At 58.3% G+C, this 17,318-nt stretch overlaps 3 protein-coding genes across 10 annotated transcripts in view; 1 reads left to right on the top strand and 2 right to left on the bottom strand.

The window, feature by feature from the left end:
- Positions 1–542, top strand: SMIM22 (small integral membrane protein 22). Its single transcript, XM_075563756.1, has 3 exons — positions 1–136; positions 215–312; positions 419–542. Exons 1-3 carry the CDS (start codon positions 1–3, stop codon positions 458–460), a joined length of 276 nt encoding a protein of 91 aa, XP_075419871.1. The 3' UTR covers positions 461–542.
- Positions 543–783: 241 nt separating this feature from the next.
- On the bottom strand, positions 784–6,567 carry ROGDI (rogdi atypical leucine zipper). The gene is made up of 11 exons (XM_075528233.1): positions 6,198–6,567; positions 6,041–6,112; positions 5,028–5,110; positions 4,869–4,923; positions 3,899–3,979; positions 3,117–3,212; positions 2,072–2,170; positions 1,701–1,814; positions 1,565–1,614; positions 1,362–1,488; positions 784–1,157 (listed from the first exon to the last, which is right to left on the bottom strand). The coding sequence occupies exons 1-11, from the start codon at positions 6,240–6,242 to the stop codon at positions 1,116–1,118; spliced, it is 864 nt and encodes a 287-aa protein (XP_075384348.1). The 5' UTR covers positions 6,243–6,567; the 3' UTR covers positions 784–1,115.
- A 213-nt stretch (positions 6,568–6,780) lies between these two features.
- The window catches only part of GLYR1 (glyoxylate reductase 1 homolog), a 28,284-nt gene continuing 17,746 nt past the window's right edge, over positions 6,781–17,318 (bottom strand). For 4 of the 8 annotated variants that reach the window (XM_075564310.1, XM_075564314.1, XM_075564316.1 and 1 more), the window contains exons 8-16: positions 17,104–17,154; positions 16,938–17,011; positions 16,225–16,324; positions 12,272–12,382; positions 11,684–11,785; positions 11,181–11,343; positions 10,776–10,955; positions 10,398–10,522; positions 6,781–8,479 (exon numbers count right to left, since the gene is read on the bottom strand). In XM_075564310.1, coding sequence (XP_075420425.1) covers positions 8,405–8,479; positions 10,398–10,522; positions 10,776–10,955; positions 11,181–11,343; positions 11,684–11,785; positions 12,272–12,382; positions 16,225–16,324; positions 16,938–17,011; positions 17,104–17,154 — 981 coding nt within the window. In that variant the 3' untranslated portion in view covers positions 6,781–8,404. The remainder of the gene's footprint in view (positions 8,480–10,397; positions 10,523–10,775; positions 10,956–11,180; positions 11,344–11,683; positions 11,786–12,271; positions 12,383–16,224; positions 16,325–16,937; positions 17,012–17,103; positions 17,155–17,318) is intronic. The other 4 variants (XM_075564311.1, XM_075564312.1, XM_075564313.1 and 1 more) reach the window with 4 other exon arrangements.

Below are 17,318 nucleotides of genomic sequence, written 5' to 3'. Positions count from 1 at the left end.
ATGGCCCCATCAGCCCAGGACCTGGGGCGGGAGCTGGAGGCCACAGCGCAGGAGGTGCTAGGAAAGCTGCAGAGCCGCCAGCTCTTCCAGTCGCCGTGGGACACAGCCGCCTTTGTTGTCTTCCTCACCTTCATCGGTGAGTGTGACCGCCCTCCACCTCCGCCCGGACCCAGGCAGTGCAGGGTCGCGTCTGAACACCCGTCTTCGTCACCAGGCACCGTGCTGTTCCTGCTGCTGCTCGTGGTCATCCACTGCTGCTGCTGCAGCTGCTGCGGCGGTTCCCCCAGGTCCCACAAGAACAGCCCCCACAAGGTGAGCCCACTGGCCTCCCTGTGCCTGGGCACTGAGCATGGCGCAGGTCAGGTGCTGGCCCTCCCTCGCTTAAGTATGACCAGGCCCCCTCTTTTGTGTCCCACAGCGGAGTCCCAAGGGGGTGGACAACTTGGCTCTGGAGCCTTAATGTCGGAGTCCCAGCAGCAGCCCCTTCCTCACTGCCCAGGGCTGAGGGGCTCAGCCTGGGACTTGCTGTTTCCAGTGCCACTGCCTGGTTCCTGTGCACCTTCGGCCAACAGCTGTGTGTGGTGTGACACCAGAGCTGGAAGATTTGAAGGGACTTGGTGGGGTCACTGAGCTCCTGGGAGGGGTGTGTGTTCCCATTGTCCCTCCTCCGTGGTGGGGAAGCCTGCCTGTTTGGGCCGTGGGCTCGGGTGGGAACCCAGGGCTTGTAGTTAGATGCTCTGTTGGGAAGTGCAGATCCCACCCACCCAGACAGATAGTCTCCAGGCTAAGTCTGATGCTCTTTATTCTCACGGGTCACGGGGCCAGAACAAACGAGCCACAGGCATTGATGGACAGCTCAGCTCCCTAGGCCCTGTGGCTGGAGGACAGCCACCCTGGGCCCTGGGGATAGCTCAGCAGGGAAAGGGAAAGGAGAGCTGGCCAGCCCCACCCTGGCTCCAAAGGTTCCTGTGGAGGGCAGGGCTTGGAATGTGGGCCTCCTGACCCCTTCAGGGCGGGCGCAGAGGGGAATAAATAGTGGGCAGTGCCCTGGCTCCTGGTTTCAGTGGCGCACGGGGGTGAGGGGTGAATGGTTGGCAGGCTCACAGGCATTCTGCTCAGAAGGGTCTGCAGCTCCCGTAGCTGGAGAAGATGGCAATCTGGGGGTAGGTAGTTTAATAGTGCAGCAGGGTCAGCCAAGGGCAGTGTGTGTGTGTGTTGTGTGTGTGTGTGTGCGTGCACGTGCGCGCGTGTGCAGTATTGTTAGCAATGCCAGGATCCGCCTACTCAAATTTGAAGGCCCTTTGGAGGTGGCATGGGAGCCCCTGGAACCGCCTCCCGCCCCATCATGGCTGCCCGCCCACCTTGTCCTTGAGCTGCTGGCAGAGCTGCAGGGACACGGTGAAGAAGACCAGTGCGTCGTTAAGCCATGGGATCACACAGTCCACCTTGTGCACATGACTGACCTCCAGGCGCTGTGAGCCCCACTCGCTGTGGGGACATGGAGCTCCTGAAGGTGGGCCTGGCCCCTGGCCCTGCCCCCTTTGGGACACACCCACATACTTACAACATAGCTCCCGGGCTGTGCAACACCGCGCCTCCAGCCGGGCGGAAGTTCTAGGCAGAGGAGCAGTTGTCAGGCCTGCCCACTGGGGGGGGGGGTGGGACCAGGTGCAGGGCCGGGGCAGGTGTGTGGCCCTCACCTTGGTGGAGGTGGGAGGCAGGGGGTGTAGCTGGTAGACTGTCAGGCAAAGCTTGTTGAGGTTGATGTAGACGTTCACCAGCAGGTCTGCGGGCAGGGCAGGGGCGAACATGCGCTGTGGAGGCAGGGGGTGGGGAGGGAAGTCAGCGGGCCCTCCTGTGGTAGCTGACCAGGCAGCCCAGCCTGCAGCAGTGGCTCCTCCTGGGGAGGGAGGCGGGGTCCAGGTGTCTGGAGCACACCAGACTCAGAGATGTTTGGGGGTACACAGGAGGGAAGCCAAGGACTCCACTTCAGAAAACCACATGTGACTACAAAATCTGGGGTCCCTGCAGGGCTGCGTATCCCTCCCAGAGTTGGTGCCCCGCTCCTGACCGGGAGGCCACTGGCCGCGATCTCAGGCAGGGTGAGTGTGGCTGGGGTGGTGAGCCGGTTCCGTGCTCGAGTCAGCTGCAGCATCACTGCGTCCATCAGCTGGAGGAAGGAGGGGGTCACACTGCGGTGGACAGCCAGCTCTGCTCACTCCCCACTTCCTGAGGGAACTCTGCTCAGGCCGACTCTGTCATGGGTGACCCTGGTCCCCGAGCGCGGCCTGACCCTGTAATGAGCTGCATCCTGAAAAATCTCCCACCTCCCAACACGCCCCCCCCGCCCCGCCCCAAACACACACACCAAGGCGGATTGTTCAGGATGCAGCTTGTTGGGCTCCAGCTGGGTGGGGACTGTGGACCACCTGCTGAGGTCCTAGTGCACGGGAGCTAGGTCCCAGGGGTTAGTTAGGTGCTTTGGGGTGGGGGTGAAACCAATACAGGTATTCCAAAGAAGGGCCCCCACTGAGCCTGGGGCAAGGGTGCTGGGAGGGCTTCTTAGAAGTGGCTTTGGGGTGGCTGGGTCCTCTCACGGTGGACAGCTTGCATTCACAGACAAGGACGCCGTGGCTGAGGCCACACAGCTAGGGCCTGGAGAGCCACCTGGTTACTGCCCTCGGTACCCTGGCTCTGGGCATCTGAAGCGCTGGATGGAGAACCTAGCGGTGCCCTAACTTCTCAGGGAGGTCACAGTTTTGGAGAGGACCTTAGTCCACTTGGCTCTATTCTCCTATGAGGAAGCTGGGCTCCAGAGAGGGTCAGTGACCCCGAGGGGACAGAGCAAGTCAGGGTACCTGCTCCTCCTCTAAAACCCCCCCATGTGCTAGTTCTAGCTGGCCTCTCCTTCACTGGGGAGGACACGGGGGTACAGGGCGGCCAAGGGAGTGGCTGAAGCCATGCGGCTCAGAGCTGATGTCTTGGGGCTGGAGCCTTGTTTTTGAGTCTGGGTGGGGAAACGTCAAGCCACATTGTACACACGTGTGCTTTTTGAGGGGTGACAGAGCAACTTGCTGCCGGGCCGTTCTGGGAAAGCCCACCTGCCTGGCGCTCACCTTGAGGACCTCGGCACCCGTCTTGAACTGGTAGCTTTCCTCCCGGTTGGTGAGGAGGTAAATGGCTTGGCTCACGTGGTTCCGGGCATCCTGGATCTGAAACAGTGGCCCACATGGCTACCTGGTCTGGGCATTGGCAGGGAGGGGCTGGGGTGCCAGGCTCAGGGCAGCCTACTCAGTATGTGGGGGCCTCAGTGTGGTCCAATGCTCCCCATTGTGAGGGGCTGTTCTCCTTGGAAGGATTTGGCCTGCCTGGTTCACTCCACTTCTCACCCCACAGCTGGGGGTGCAGCGCCCTCCCAGGGTGCTGGGGAGGCAGGGGCAGGCAGGCAGCCTCGCTCCTGCCAAAGTGCAGTTAATCTGCCGAAGCCAGAGACAGGTAACCAACTCGGTAACAAACAAGTCTGAGGAACTGGGGTGGAGGGCTCTCTCCAGATCAGGGATCAAAGGGACCCCAACAGGGCGCTGAGCCAAGACAAGGTGACAAGAGGTGGAGACTCCCATAGACTAAGCCCTCGAGGTGGAGCCTGGGGCCGGTGAAGGGCTGAGAGTGCTCCCCTGGAGATACACAGGAGCACTGGGCAGAAGAGTGGCCCACTGAGGAGTGCTACGAGTGGGCACCGTGGCGCTGTGCCCTGGGGCCTCTGGGGAGGGGGCTTGGAGCCCTGACAGGCGGCCCCCTCGCTGCCCGGAGGCTCAGCTCTGGGGCTATATTGCCAGGAAGCAGCTTCCTAGGCTGTGGCCAAAGCTGCCCCGACGTTCCCTGTTCCCGGGCCCTGTACCTGCTGCAGCTTCCACTGCTTGTCTTCCCGGAAGGCAAAGTGCAGCAGCTGGTTGTTCCGGGGCATCTTCAGGTTCACATCCTGCCCGACAAGAGTGGGGGTCAGTCTCCCTCCATCCCTCGCTGGGCCACCCTGAGCCCTGGGGCTGGGCATGGAAGTAGGCTGAACGCAGTGGCTCAGTTCTTAGCCAACCCCCCTCCCCGCCCTCCAAGGGTCACCTAACTCTTGGGCTATTTGAAGGGTGAGGGGGTGGTTGGGGAACTAGGAAGCAGCCCAGGTGAGAGGGGAGCGTGGCCGAGAAAGGGAAGGGCGGGTGAAAGAGGAAGGTGGCCTCAGCTGGCGGCTGTGGTCAAACGGGTACAGTTACTAAAGGCTGAATGTTGCAGGCTGGCGAGGGGCCTCTTCTTTAGTTTTGGCGCAGGCGCCAGCCTGGTTCCCGGATGTTGGGCCAGGCCTCTATACCAAATGTGACTATTGTGCCAGGCTGTCAGGTACAGTGAGATTACCGAGGCCCAGGGAGGTCCAGGGCCCTGTCCAGAGTCACACACCTCCACTCTCACTGTCATGAGTCAAGGCTGACTCACAGCGACCCTACAGGACAGAGTAGAACTGCGGTGCGGTTTTTCAAGACTGTGCTTCTTTCTGGGAGCAGAGTGGAGGGTGATTTCTAACAGCTGACCCACTGTGCCACCAGGGCTCCTCACAGCTACACTGAACCCAAACCAGACTCACTGCCATAGAGTGCATGCCAGCTCACAGGGACCCTCTAGGTCAGGGTACAACTGCCTCCTGGGATTCTAAGACTGGAACTCTTTACAGGAGAAGAACGCCTTGTCTTTCTCCCAAGGAGCGGCTGGCGCTCTTGAATCACACACCTTGTGGTCTGCAGACCAACAATAGGGTTGAAAGACATTTGAGACTCCCATACCCTTCCCAGCTGGTGGAGGGTCAGGGTTGGGTGGGGACTTACCGCCTGGCTCAAGGCATCCCCTTGCAGAGTTAGCACGCCCTTCACCTGGTCGGTGCTGCAACAGATGGGGGTCAGGGTGACACCTGCTACCTGCTCCTGCACCCCCTCCCACCAGGGTCCTCCAGGAGGCCACAGTCCCGCCCGGTGGCCTGGGCTTACCCACTGCTGCCCAGGATAAAGTTCTCTTGCTTGGTCGGTCCCTCGGCGCCTGTGCCGGACAGCGTGAAGCGGAGAGAGGCCTCCTGCAGAGTGGAAGGGGCAAGGCAGGGTGAGTGTTCATTAAGAACCCTTCCCTAAAGGAGCACCTACTATGTGCCCAATCATGGGACTGCTGGAGGGAGCTGGGGATATTGTAATGAACTCACTGCCATCGAGTTGATGCCGACTTGTTGGTATCACAGGTCAGGGTAGAAGTGGCCCTGTGGGTTTCTGAGACTGTAACTCATAATGGGAATAGAAAGCCCCTTCTTTCTCTCGGAGAGTGGCTAGTGGTTTTGAACTGCTAACCTTTATGTTTAGCAGCCCAACGCCCAACAGGAACCAGGGCTCCTTGGGGATACTGTAACAGTAACTGGCAATTCTGGCTCAGCAGGACCTGACATATTTATGCACACAACAGCCCAGGGGCAGACATGTTCAGTATGTGCTCTTTGCAAAGGAGCAGACAGAGCCCCAGGGATTGGGCTACTGGCTGAGTTCACACTACTCCCTGGGGGCAGAGAGCCTCCAATGCTGGAATTAAAAGTCACCTCTTCTACGAAGCTGTCCCCAACACACGTGGCCCCTGCTGGTGAATTTCCTCCACTGGGCTTGGCAGCCCCAGTACTGCCTACTGCCCACAAAGTTTGATAGGCTGTAATTTACGCAGCGGGTTAAGGGCTAGGCTGCTGACCGCAAGCTGGCCGCCTGGAACTCACCAGCCGCTCCGGGGAAGAAAGCCTGTCCCCGAGGGAGGCTGTCTGTTCCCATTAAGACTCAGTCTCGGAAACCCACCGGGGCAGCTTCACTCTGTCCACAGGGTCGCTAGGTGGGCGGTGAGCTAGTTTTTCCGGGCGCAGATCGCCAGCCCTTTCTCTCAGAATCGCAGAGTGGGTTTGAACGGCCCACCTTTTGGGTGCGCACCCCGCGCTTTGCCCGGGCTCCGCGCCAGCTGGAGGCCCCGCAGGCGTTACCTTGAGGATGTCCTGGAGCTGCCGGAGCACGGCGTGCACCTCGTCGTGCAGAAGCCAGCGGAACTCCTCGTCCTGGCGGGAGAGGACGCACTCAGCGGCAGGACGAGGGGCGCAGGCGGGCCCCCGCCCCCGGCCCCCGGCCCCCGCCGCGCCTCACCAGCACCGCGCGCTCCGCCGCCGTCGCTGCCATCGCCGTCGCCATCGCCGCCCGCCGCCGAGCGCCGAGAGCTGGACCGCCGCCGCAGGTCCCGCCCTCTGCCTGGCCGTTGGTTGGTCCGGCAGGCTTAGGCCCCGCCCCTAGACGGTCTCCCGGCCGGCAATTGGCCGGCGCCTCTCGGACCGCCCGGTTCACGAGACCTGCGGGCGCTCGGAGCGAGGCTGACGAGCGAGCGCCTAGGACTTTCCTTCGGCGGCTGCGCGAGCCCAGCTCCGGCCTGTTCGTTTGGGACGCCGCCGGCTCCGGCGCCGTATTTGCGTTCGTGGTGGGCTGGAGGTCCCGGCCGCTGTCCGGTTCTAAGGGCTCTCCGCTTCATTCGCACCCAGCGATTGGCCAACGGTGGAATCGCCTACGTTTCGCCGCGTCCGGCGATTGGCCCTTGTAGCGCTCGGCCCTCCCACTGGCCGGGGCGGGGCCCGAGCTCCGCCCCCGAGTCACGCGCGCGCGGACGGCTTCCCGCACCAGGTCCCTCCGCCTTCACCGCCCTACTCCTGCAGACCCGCGCCCCGACACTGCACAGCTGTTACCAAGAAATGTTTTATTTTCTTGCAGTAGCTTTTGTTAATTGCACAAAATCTTCCCCCCCCATTTAAACATCACACAATCCTATTCTGAAAGACAAGTGTTCATTAAAAACAGCAAAAATAAAAATTCACAACCTTAATTACCTAGATTTGTCATTTAAGGGAGGGTAAAAGGAAAAAAGGGTGCGAGGGGCTTTTCTTACAAGCTTTTCCACGTGTCACATTTTCTCTTTAAAAAGGGAAGGGTTTCAAAAACAAAGGTGAAATAGCTTAAACAGTCATAGAAAGGAACTTTACAGAATTGCCAACATTAAGACAACATTGACCAACCAGTTTTATTACAGCATTTCCCCCCACCCCCCAGCCCAGTGTGTCCGGCCAGGCCTAGAACAGGTTGCCTCCGGTTGGAAATGGGTTCAAACCCAGTGAAATTACAAAGGATGCCCTAGCCCCTCCAGACGCACCTCCCCTACCCCCATGGCCTCAGGTCCTCCCACCAGTGAAAAAAGGGCCAGGGTTGTAGGGGCAGGACCCCACATATACATATATATATAGTTACATATCTCCCTATAAATGCTGATCTTCTGCAATCGGTGACTGGGTAAGCCCACCAGGCAAAGCAGAGGATGCCCACACCCTTAAACAAAGACTTGTTCTGAGACTCTCCAGGCCTGCTCTGGTCCCCTGTTCAAGGGGACCTCCAGGGGGCTGAGCTTGCCTTCCAGGAGGCTCTTCCTTGAGCTCCATAGGACCCCGGAGCCCGAGATGCTGGCTGGAGGAAGACACGGGGTCTTGTCCCAAGGAATGGCTGGTTAGGCTGGGTCTGGGCCAAAGCTGGGACAGAAAGCCTGTCCCTGGAGGAGGGGTGGCAGCATGCGGGAAGTGTGCAGGTCAGAGGGCTCTCCAGCAGCAGTCTATGCGCTTGTCCCCCTCAGTGACCCTCAGGCCTCTGCTCCCAAGGGCTGGAATGCAGTGCACACATTCAGCTCGGTGAGGACCACACTGCGGTGAGTATGGACCCCAGCCAGGGCCAGGCCAGGGCCTTGGGGAGGGTGGCACTCGTCGGACTCCGTTGGCCTCTAGTCATGTACTCTCACAAAGGCTTTGACCCAGAAGAGGTGCACACCCAGGGTTTCCACAGCAGAGTCTTCACCAGCTGGACCGCTGGGGCGAATGGTCCCATGGGACCTATACTCTGGATGCTCACTGCCCTGTCTGGGACCAATGCCTCTCTCAGCAGGGGTCTTGGCGTGGGTGTGGGGGATGGATGAGGACTCTAGCCTCCTCCTCCTGGAGAACCGAGAGGCACCTGCCAGCTCTCACTTAGGACTCTTGGTTCCTGGCTGGAAGGGGCAGAGTGCAGTTTCTATCCTGGGCCCAGAGGCTCTGTGCGTGGACGTGTGTGTATGGCACATGTGCCCACATGTGTATGAGAGAGATCATCGAGTCCAGTGTTCAGCGCTCAGCTCCAGAGCTTTCCCATAAACCACGGTGGCTATCAGCCCTCTTTCCTGGGCCTCCAGGGGAGCAGGTCTGTGAGCTGCAGGGTGGCCAGTCTCAGAGTCTGTAGAAAAGGGAATGGAGATAGGTGGGGGTAGGGGGGCAGGCCGGGGCACTGGCAGCTTAGTGTATGTAGGCTCGGTAGACTGCAGACATGTCGTTGTCCGACTGGTCCAGGGCTTTGGCCCGCTTGTACACCTGGAAGACAAGAACTGAGTGTCAGCTCTGGGCCTGAAGCAGACCCAGATGAGGACCTGGGCTCCCAGCACTGTCTGTAACAGGGACACCCCCACCCCCCCCAATGTGTGCCCATGGACTGTCAGCAATGCCCTCACCTCTTGGGCCTTCTCTGCCCCCTCCCAAGGACCTGTAGCTCTAGTCTCGGCGGGCCTGTTCTTTCTAAATCGGGTTTCTTACTAAGTGTCTCTGTGCCTATGTTGTGCCAGCTCCCCACAGCAGGGAAGGACAGCAAGCCAGCATGGCCCCAGAAGCCCAAGGGGACCTGGTGCTTAGCAGTCAGCTGTGGCATAGAGTGGTTGTACGGTAGGGCCTTGAGCTCATGGGTCTCTATTCTCAACACTGGCAAGTGTGGCCACAACTCAGGCTCTGGTATCAGTACTGGAAGGGCCTAGCGCCCTCCGGCGCACTATCTGTGGGCTCTCTCTGCAACCCGAGTGGGCCTGAGAGGGTGGGGGAGGTGGGGAGTCAGCCAAGGCCCTCCTTCTCTGGAGCCCAGATCCCACCACTGGCCTGAGGCCAGCAGCTCCAGGGCCACACAAGAGCTATGGGGAGGTCTGCTTGACCAGGCTAGAAGTCCTGAAGGAGGCCAGGACTGGGCTGGGGGAGTGAAAGTCAGTGGCTGTTCTCAGAGGTTCTGCTGACCCTCCCCCAGTGCACCAAGGACAGGACGTGACTTTGGGGACTCGCTGCATCAAGAAGGCCAGGGCAGCCTAGAGGCTCCCCTCGGCCAAGCCTGCTCCCACCACAGCGGGTTCCATGGCTGGTCTGGTCTGAAGGCAGGTGGCCCACCCAGGCACAGCAGCTCGGCTGTGGCCACTAGTAGTGGAGGGCACCGTGGACCCTAGAGAAGGGAGTAGCAGAGAGGTCAAGTCTGTCCAACTCTCTGGTGGGTCTTGGAGCCACACTTGCAGTCTGACCAAAACCAAGTCCAAGCAGGAGAACTCTTCATGGAACTGGCCAGCATCGAGAGCCGTCAGTGACACAGTCCAGGACGTCTCCCTAAAGAACTTGTTCCACAGACACCCAGCAAAGGGGCACTGGACTCTATGTTCACATAGCAACAATGGCTCGTCATTGAAGGGACCCAGATATCAGGCTTAGGCAAGAAAGACTTAAAGGCAACGAACACTCTGGGCGCACGGCCACACAGGAAAGTGCGCTCACAATGCAGGAAGAGAGAGCCATCTCTCGCTCAGTCTCCTCGGCGTGCTAGCACATGCATGCAGGCAGACACAACCTGCAGAGGCATCGATCTCTTCCTTTAGAGCAATTCTCAGCTCACGGCATTCGGACCCCCAACAAACATGGCACAACCTGCAGACCTTTGGGCTGCCGCCACTGAGGGGCATTACCGTGGTCTAGCAGCTTAAGGCCAGGGTGCTGCCTATTCCCCCACCCCAGCCGCCATCACAAAATGTACTGGGACAGAGGCTGAGAGGAGTCTGCCCTCACTGTCAGCTGACTAAAGAGTCATGGCCACACACTGTCACCTGCAGAGCTCCCTCTGACACAGTAGTGCACAGACCCAGCTGAAAATCATCCAATCACCCAAAAGGAGCCGAGATGGGGGCTGAGAGTTATAGGAGCAGACAAGCAGCAGGCATCTGGAGCAATCGCAGCTCCCATGCAGCCATGTCAGTGACAACAGAGCCATTACAGAAAATGATAAGGGACCAGAGACCAGTCACCCATGAACCTAAGAGATTATCAAATTTCTTAAGAAACCCCGCCACCCCACTGAGAAGTAAACCAAAGCACCCCTTCCCGAGCCAGCTAAAGGCCTAAGAAGCTCCCCAAGCTGGTCAATGTCCCCTTCGGACGTGACACTGGGGAAAATGGGCAGGCAGACAGAGAGGTTATCTCCAGGAGCCGGTACCTCATTGGCTGCAGCGGCCATGGGAGTCGGGTGGTTGACAGCATCGCCCAGAGCGATAGCCAAGCGCAGGTCCTTCTGGATGTACTTCAGATAGAAGTCTGGCTTGAAGTTCCCTTGGAGGATGTCTGAGGCAGAGAGGAAAGGCCACAGGCGGGCAGAAGTCTGCAGCAGTGGCAGGGCCAGCCTCCCCCTCAGCTCCCAAAAGCCCTTGGTCTGCTCCCCACACCCCCCAACTGAAGTCCTGGTCCTAGAGGCAGGACGGACAGACATGGAGAGGCCTTCTACCCCCTAGGAAACAGCAGCCTGCCCCTGCCCCCCAACCCCCACCCCCAACAAGGACTACAGGCCAATATGCAGAGCGGCCCAAGACAGTTTTACTTTGGCACTTCTGGTCCAGGAAGATGCTGGCCAACTGTCCCTGATTGAGGATGTCCAGGAGTGTCTGCTGGGACTGGCCTGTCACCTGGGCCAGAGTCAGGCCCTCAGCGATGGTGGCCATGAAGCTGCCCTGGACCATGTTCACAATCAGCATCATCTTGGCCGCGTTGCCGACCTCCCCTGCAGAAATGGAGGTCACTGCCCAGGAGCACCGCAGGCAGGGGCTGCCGGAGCCCCCAGCCCTGGAGTCCCATCTATACACCTAGGGGAGGCCCCATGCACCGGCCCCGAGGGGACTGGGTCTTCTTCCACGCAGGTCAGGAGATACCGCCCCCAGGACCCCAGTGGCGATCAGCTTGGTCTAGGCATGGGTGGATGCAGCACGCCGAGTGGATGGCCCATTACCTAGGAAGAAGGAGGTCTTCCCCATGGCCTGGAAGCAGCTGCTGCAGTCCTCATACAAGCCCCTGTCCCCGGCTGCTAAGATCACCAGCATGCCGTCGTTAGAGAGCTGCTGGTTCCCTGAGACGGGGGCTTCCAGAAAGCGTCCCCCTCTAGACACAATCACCTGGAAAGGAAGGTCACAGCTCCTGGAAGCCCTGGCCTTTGAGGCAGGGGCCCTCCAGTACGGCCTCTCACCAAGGGACATGGCTTCTCATCACACCAAAACAGGCCAAAGGGCCGATGTTCCAAAGTTGGGCACAGGCTGGGGACGGCCCACTATGCTCCACAGATACCCAAACCACACAGACCACTGACCCTGTGTCTCCAAACGCTATTTTCAACCCCCTCTGCCTGGCACTGCCCTTCCTGATTCGGGCCACTGCGGGGGGGGCATGCTGGACTGGCCACTCTGTCCAGGGATCCCACTGAAAGGGGGTGAAGGGCCAGCCCAAACCAGGGGCTACCTGGGCCAGCTCGGTGACTGTGTCTGCATCCACTGTCGACATGTCCACGTAGCACTTCCCGGGGCGAATCCCTTGCAGCACTCCACTGGGGCCCAGCACCAGCTGTGGGGACAGGGAGAAGCAATAGCCCAGGCTCCCGGCCAGCCTCCCACCCCAGCTCAGCAGTCTTGTGGGCCCTTTGCCCAATGAGTAGGTGCCGCTGAAACTTCAACGGGAAGGGCAATGAAAGGAGCAAGGGTAAGGAAAGTATTCCAGAACGTTCCCTTATCATTTTCAAACTGAATACATGCTTATGTGTGCTTCTTTTCACGAAAAAACATACAGCACGAGTGAGACACAGGAACTTGGCAAGTGGACCAAAAGGACGCTTGGGCCCGGCACGTCCAGGGCCTCAGGAGGACAAGACTTCTTTGTGCAGCCTTCTGGGTCCTGGGGGCTCACAGCCACTGCTCTGAGTAAGGAAGGCTGAGGTCTACTGGCCCTGACAGGAACGCAGCCTGCTGCTGAGGAAGCTTGCTCGTGCGCAGAGAACAAGGGAGGGGCAGAGGGGCCACGGCAGAGGCTTGTAGGGATGGGGGTAATCCTTACATCCTTGGCTGCCTTCGGGTCCGACACGCAGGCGAAGGTGATGTCACAGGTCGACACGACTTCAGCGGGGGTCCTTCCTAGGCGGGCCCCCTCCTGGATGAACAAATCACACTGCAAAAGTCACAGATGCCAACATGAGCCGCAGGCTGTGCACAATAAACATGCCAGCCAGGCTGGGCACTCAGGGACCACCCCTCACCATCTCCTGAGGCGGGCAGGGGAAGCCAACACCAAGAGCTGGGTCCCATAGCTGCTTGGGGCCTTTGAGAGGGAAGGGACTCTTGTGGCTTGGCCCACCTGCTGCTTCTCTGCTGTTTGGAGAACACAGCATTCCCCTCTTCCTCGCACCGAGCTTTCCTTACTGGGAGGGGGCTTCCTGGGGGCTGAAAGTGCCAGTCTTTCCCAGAAATTACGGCTGCCCAGGGCATCCTGTGGCAAACAGCACCTTTGTCTTTCATTCCCCGCCCCCTGACATTTAGCCAGTCAATCCTTGCACTGTGTACGCCTCACATTCACTCACACTGCTGTCACCTTCAGGGAGCCCTGGTGGTGTGGTGGGTTACTCTCTGGACTGCTAACTGCGAGGTCAGCAGTTCAAAAGCTCCAGTCACTCCATAGGAGAAATCGGAGGCTTTCTACTCCTGCAAAGAGTTATATTTAGCCTTGGCAGCCCCCAGGGGCAGTTCTATCCTGTCCCACCTATAGGACACTGTGGGCTCAAGGGCAGTGAGTTTGGTCTGATTTGGGTCCAGCCTTTGGTTAGACTGCTGTTGATAGTGGAGACCTGCCCAGCTCTCCACTCAGACACAGCTCCACTAGAGCATGACATGCCAACAGACACCTTTGCGTATCAAATTTCTCTGCTTCTGGGGGTGGTCTCCATGGAAGGACACCTGGACCAAGCTCAAGCTCGAGACACTAACATAGATGGCTGCCCAAACCTGGCACCTGCTGGCTCATCAGATCCTGAGCATGCCTGGCTTGGAGCGCCCTTTGTATCTCTGGGTGCTGTGCACCTCCTCCTGGGAGTGGCGGCGGCTGAGTGACTAGGAGACATGCTCGACCAGGCGCAGGAAGCTGTTTGCTGCTCAGCCTGGCTTGGCCTAGGATGTGCGGGATCTGCTTCTAGGCTTATGAAGACGTAAGGGAATACGCTCTTTTCTTCTGACGAATTCTTCTTGAAAGCAAGACCTGAGTGAGTCACTGCACTCAGTGGCAGGGACAGAGATAATATCCCAAGTTGCTTCCTAACCGAGCTCAGCGTAGTGACCAATCCTCTATCCGGTTTGACTGATCTGCACGATGCTGGTTTGGCCTGAGTGAGTCCTAGGCGCTGTCCAACTTCCGTGGACCCTCATGAGAACACCCTAAAGGCTTGTTAGTGCTGCGGCTTTTGTGCTCTGTCAACCTTCACTTGTGAGATGTCATTGAGCTGGTTCAGACCCATAGGGACCCCATGCAGCACCGTATAAGCCACCCCAGCCTGTCCTGCGTCGTCCTCACAACTGTTCTTATGTTGAACCCCCTGTTGCAGTCACAGTGCCAGTCTCTCTCAGCCAGGGTCTCCTCTCTCTCACTGCCCCTTGACTTTACCAAGCAGGATGTTCTTCTCCAGGGACTGGTTTCCCCTGGTAACATGTCCAAAGCTTGTGAGAAAAAGTCTTCTCTTCGAGCGGCATTCCGGCTGGCCGTGGTATCTCCAATATTCTTCACCATAATTCAAACACAGTTCTTCCTTGGTTGTCCTTATTCAGAGTTTAATTTCCACATGCAGAGAGGTGACTGAAAATATCATGGGGTGGGTCAGGCGCACACTAGTCCTCCAAGTGACATCGTTGCTCTTCCAACACTTGAAAGAGATCTTGGGCAGCCTGATTACCCAGTGAAACCTCCACCTAATTAGCAATGAAGTTTTAAAAAAGTTTCTTATTTGTTATTCTAAGGACCTCTGGTAGCACTGTCAGATAAGTATTCAACTGCTAACGTCAAGGTTTGCCATCCAATCCCACCAGTTGCTTACAAAGAGGAGGGTGTCTGCATCCATACAGATTTATAGCCTGGGAAACCCTACACAAGGTCACTATGAATTGGAATTCACTTGGTGGCGGTGGGGGTGGATAATGTATTATTCCAAATGAACCAGAGAAAAACTTTTGTCAGTGCCCTTAAAGAAAATGACTTGTAAAAGCTAACAAGCACTTGAGGAGGGGAGGGGGGCAGTATTGGACTGCACCGACTGTCTACTGCCCCTTAAGGACACGCTGCTCAAGGTAAGTAGCACAGCTGTGACAGACTTCTGGTCTGCTGAGTCCTCCCTGCAGCTCTCCATCTGCCCTCCTGACCACTGGGGCTTCCCCACAGCAGGGGCACTTACAGCCCGGGGTATGCATATCTACCCAAGCCCTCTGACCCTGCCACCTGGCCGTGGAAGACAGGAGTGCCTGCACTGTGGGGTAGCCACCACAGGGCCACTGGGGCCTCATTGAGCCTGACACCACCCTCCTCTGCTCAGCCCTCAGCACCCTTTCTCCCTTGTGGCTTTGGGAAATGGCTTTCTGCAGCTAAGTGAGTTTCTGACTTTGCCTAGGAGCTCCTAGTTAGTGGGTGTCAGCAGCTCTGCCACTCTTGCTGGGTGTTTGGCGGCTGCCTGACTGCTGCACTGTGTGCCCACCATCCCAGAGCCACCTAGGCCTGCGGGTGGATGAAGCCACGGCCTGCCCCAGCCACCTGAGGCCTTTTCAATGTAATAAAAACCGTAAATAAAATGACGTTAGCCAGGTCTCAGCTCCGTGTGCCTCGAGGCTGCAACAGTGGGCAGCACAGAGAACCACAGGCTGTTTTAGAGCATGGGTTCTCAACCGTCCTACTGCCTCGACCCTTTCATACTGTTCCTCATGTCGTGCTGACCCTCAACCAGAACATCATTTTTGTTGCTATTTCATAACTGTAATTTTGCTAGTATAAATTGGTGATCCCTGTGAAAGGGTTGTTCAACCCCCAAAAGGGTCACGACCCCCAGGTTGAGAACCGCAGTTCTAGAGGGTAGTGCTGTTCAACAGACACAGGGACACTGCAACCACGGACAGGAACAATGCAGCTCTATCTGTGCACATCACGCGTGTGCGTGTGCTAGTCATAACACAAGGCCAGGTACACACGGGGCTCGCCACCAACGCTCCAGTTCATTCCCGCACAGGCCGATGTCACACATCTCCATCAGCGACCCGGCTGCCCACAAGCTCTCACGTCTCCACTTGTCTTAGGTCTCTACGGCATGCATTCAGCAGTAAGGCTTCCCAGAGGAAATGTGCCTGCTCAAGGTTTCAGGAAGCCAAAGAGGCCGGGCAGGGGCGGAGGCAGGACGCAAGGTCGGGGTTGTGGAGTGGGCGGCATAAGATGCCTTGGCATCACTCTTCCAGCCTGTGGCTGACGAGCCTCTGCGATCATCTTGCGTCCTTTTAGAGACTCCATCCAGATGGCTCCATGGAGGGCCCTAGCCTTCTAAGCTGACTTCCTGCCTTGCATTCCCTGGCCCAGCAGGTCCGTTTTGATTGCACTGCCTGTGGAAGGTATCCTGAGACCAAGACAAGCCTGTTTCTGAGGGAACCAGGTACAGACGTGTGTGAGGCCCGGACGCTAGCAGCAAGACCAAATGACTCACCTGCAAGTATTTGCATACGCGTGAAAGGTGGAGGCAGGGACACAAACACCTAACAGTAGCTACCTCAGGGAACAGACCAGCAGGGAAGGAGCATTTTCCTGTCATTCTATATCCCTGGGGATCTTTCTATGCCGTCTCCACAGCCTATTCAGAAAGTTCACAGAAAAATGGAGAGAACGGAATCTTCCATCACCTTCCCAAAGCCTCTGCGTGAACTGACACTGCTACCTGCTCTGAACTAAGGGCAGGGCACCTAGCCCCCCAAGCCCCAGGCCCCACCTGGGGGACTCACCTTCTCTGCAGTCCGGTTCCAGACTGTCACTGTGTGGCCCATTTTTAGCAAGTTGGAGACGATGCCACTTCCCATGAGGCCAAGGCCCAAAAATCCTATCCTGAAACAGAGTGAGGCTGTCGGTGTGGCACCCACTGCCCAGCTGCGTCTGTACAGCCGGTCATCGCCGTTTCCCTCCATGCCATTGTCAGTGGCGTTTCCAGACCAGCAGCTGGCTCGGCAGCCCAGGGCGGGGCTTCAGATCCACCCCAGGATCAGGACTTAGCAGCCCAGACTCCGTCGACCTTCTGCCTCCTGCTCTGGACCCCATGTTTTACCAACTCCATACCGGGCCTGTGAGGGGTTCCCCCGACCCCACTGTTCCTGCTGACATAGACAATGGCCTCATCCCACAGCCTCTGCCAGCGCTCCTTCCTAGTGGCCCCTTTCTCCAGGCCTCTCCCAGGGACTGTCCCTCTGCTACAGGTTCACTCCCAGCCTAGGACCGTACAGGATCTGCGGGGTTTCTGGGCGGGAATGTGGTGTTCATGTCAGACGCGGAGTCTCTCAGCTCTAGGACCCCAATGGTTGCTTGTGCACTTTCACCTCGCATTGTCCTTTGACTCCACACAGCTGCTGCCATCTTTTCAAAGGGCCCCTGTCCCTGGAGGTTAGCACACTTCCCAAGCTAAGGGAGAGCCCACTCCTCATGTGCACCTCGGCACAGGGCGTACTTTTTGTCTGTCGGTGTGACACTGCCGTTGACTGCGGTGCTGTCAGCCGCCTGGATGGAGGTGGAGCCGGTCTCCTGGGAGGTAAAAGGAATCACAGCATGAGACCAGCTGCCTATGGGCGGGCCGGTGAGACATGCAGACCTTGGGAGCTGCGAACCCCACCTACCTCTTCACATATCTTCAACTTCTTTGTGATGGCCTGGTAACAGACAGCTGGCTGAGAAAGGAAAAGATGGCGGCTTACACCCACCTCTAAGACGGCTTCCTAGGAAATCCCCCTTAAAGGACCCTCCTGAGGGCAGAGAGCATGTCCTGACCTGGTTGGACGCACGGTGGACAGTCCCTTCGCACACCAGTTTGGTGTGTCCTCAAGTCCAAATA

The sequence above is a fragment of the Tenrec ecaudatus genome, chromosome 12, assembly GCF_050624435.1.
Source record: "Tenrec ecaudatus isolate mTenEca1 chromosome 12, mTenEca1.hap1, whole genome shotgun sequence".
NCBI lineage: Eukaryota > Metazoa > Chordata > Mammalia > Afrosoricida > Tenrecidae > Tenrec > Tenrec ecaudatus.
This window is presented reverse-complemented; position numbering and strand designations above follow the sequence as displayed.

Coding starts and splice junctions, on each gene's coding strand:
- ROGDI (XM_075528233.1), bottom strand. CDS start 6,242: ATGGCGACGGCGATGGCAGCGACGGCGGCGGAGCGCGCGGTGCTG. Junction 5,111..6,040: donor AGCTCCAGGACATCCTCAAG/GTAACGCCTGCG, acceptor TCCACTCTGCAG/GAGGCCTCTCTCCGCTTCAC. Junction 1,158..1,361: donor GCCAGCAGCTCAAGGACAAG/GTGGGCGGGCAG, acceptor ACCTACCCCCAG/ATTGCCATCTTCTCCAGCTA.
- SMIM22 (XM_075563756.1), top strand. CDS start 1: ATGGCCCCATCAGCCCAGGACCTGGGGCGGGAGCTGGAGGCCACAGCG. Junction 137..214: donor TGTCTTCCTCACCTTCATCG/GTGAGTGTGACC, acceptor CTTCGTCACCAG/GCACCGTGCTGTTCCTGCTG. Junction 313..418: donor ACAAGAACAGCCCCCACAAG/GTGAGCCCACTG, acceptor TGTGTCCCACAG/CGGAGTCCCAAGGGGGTGGA.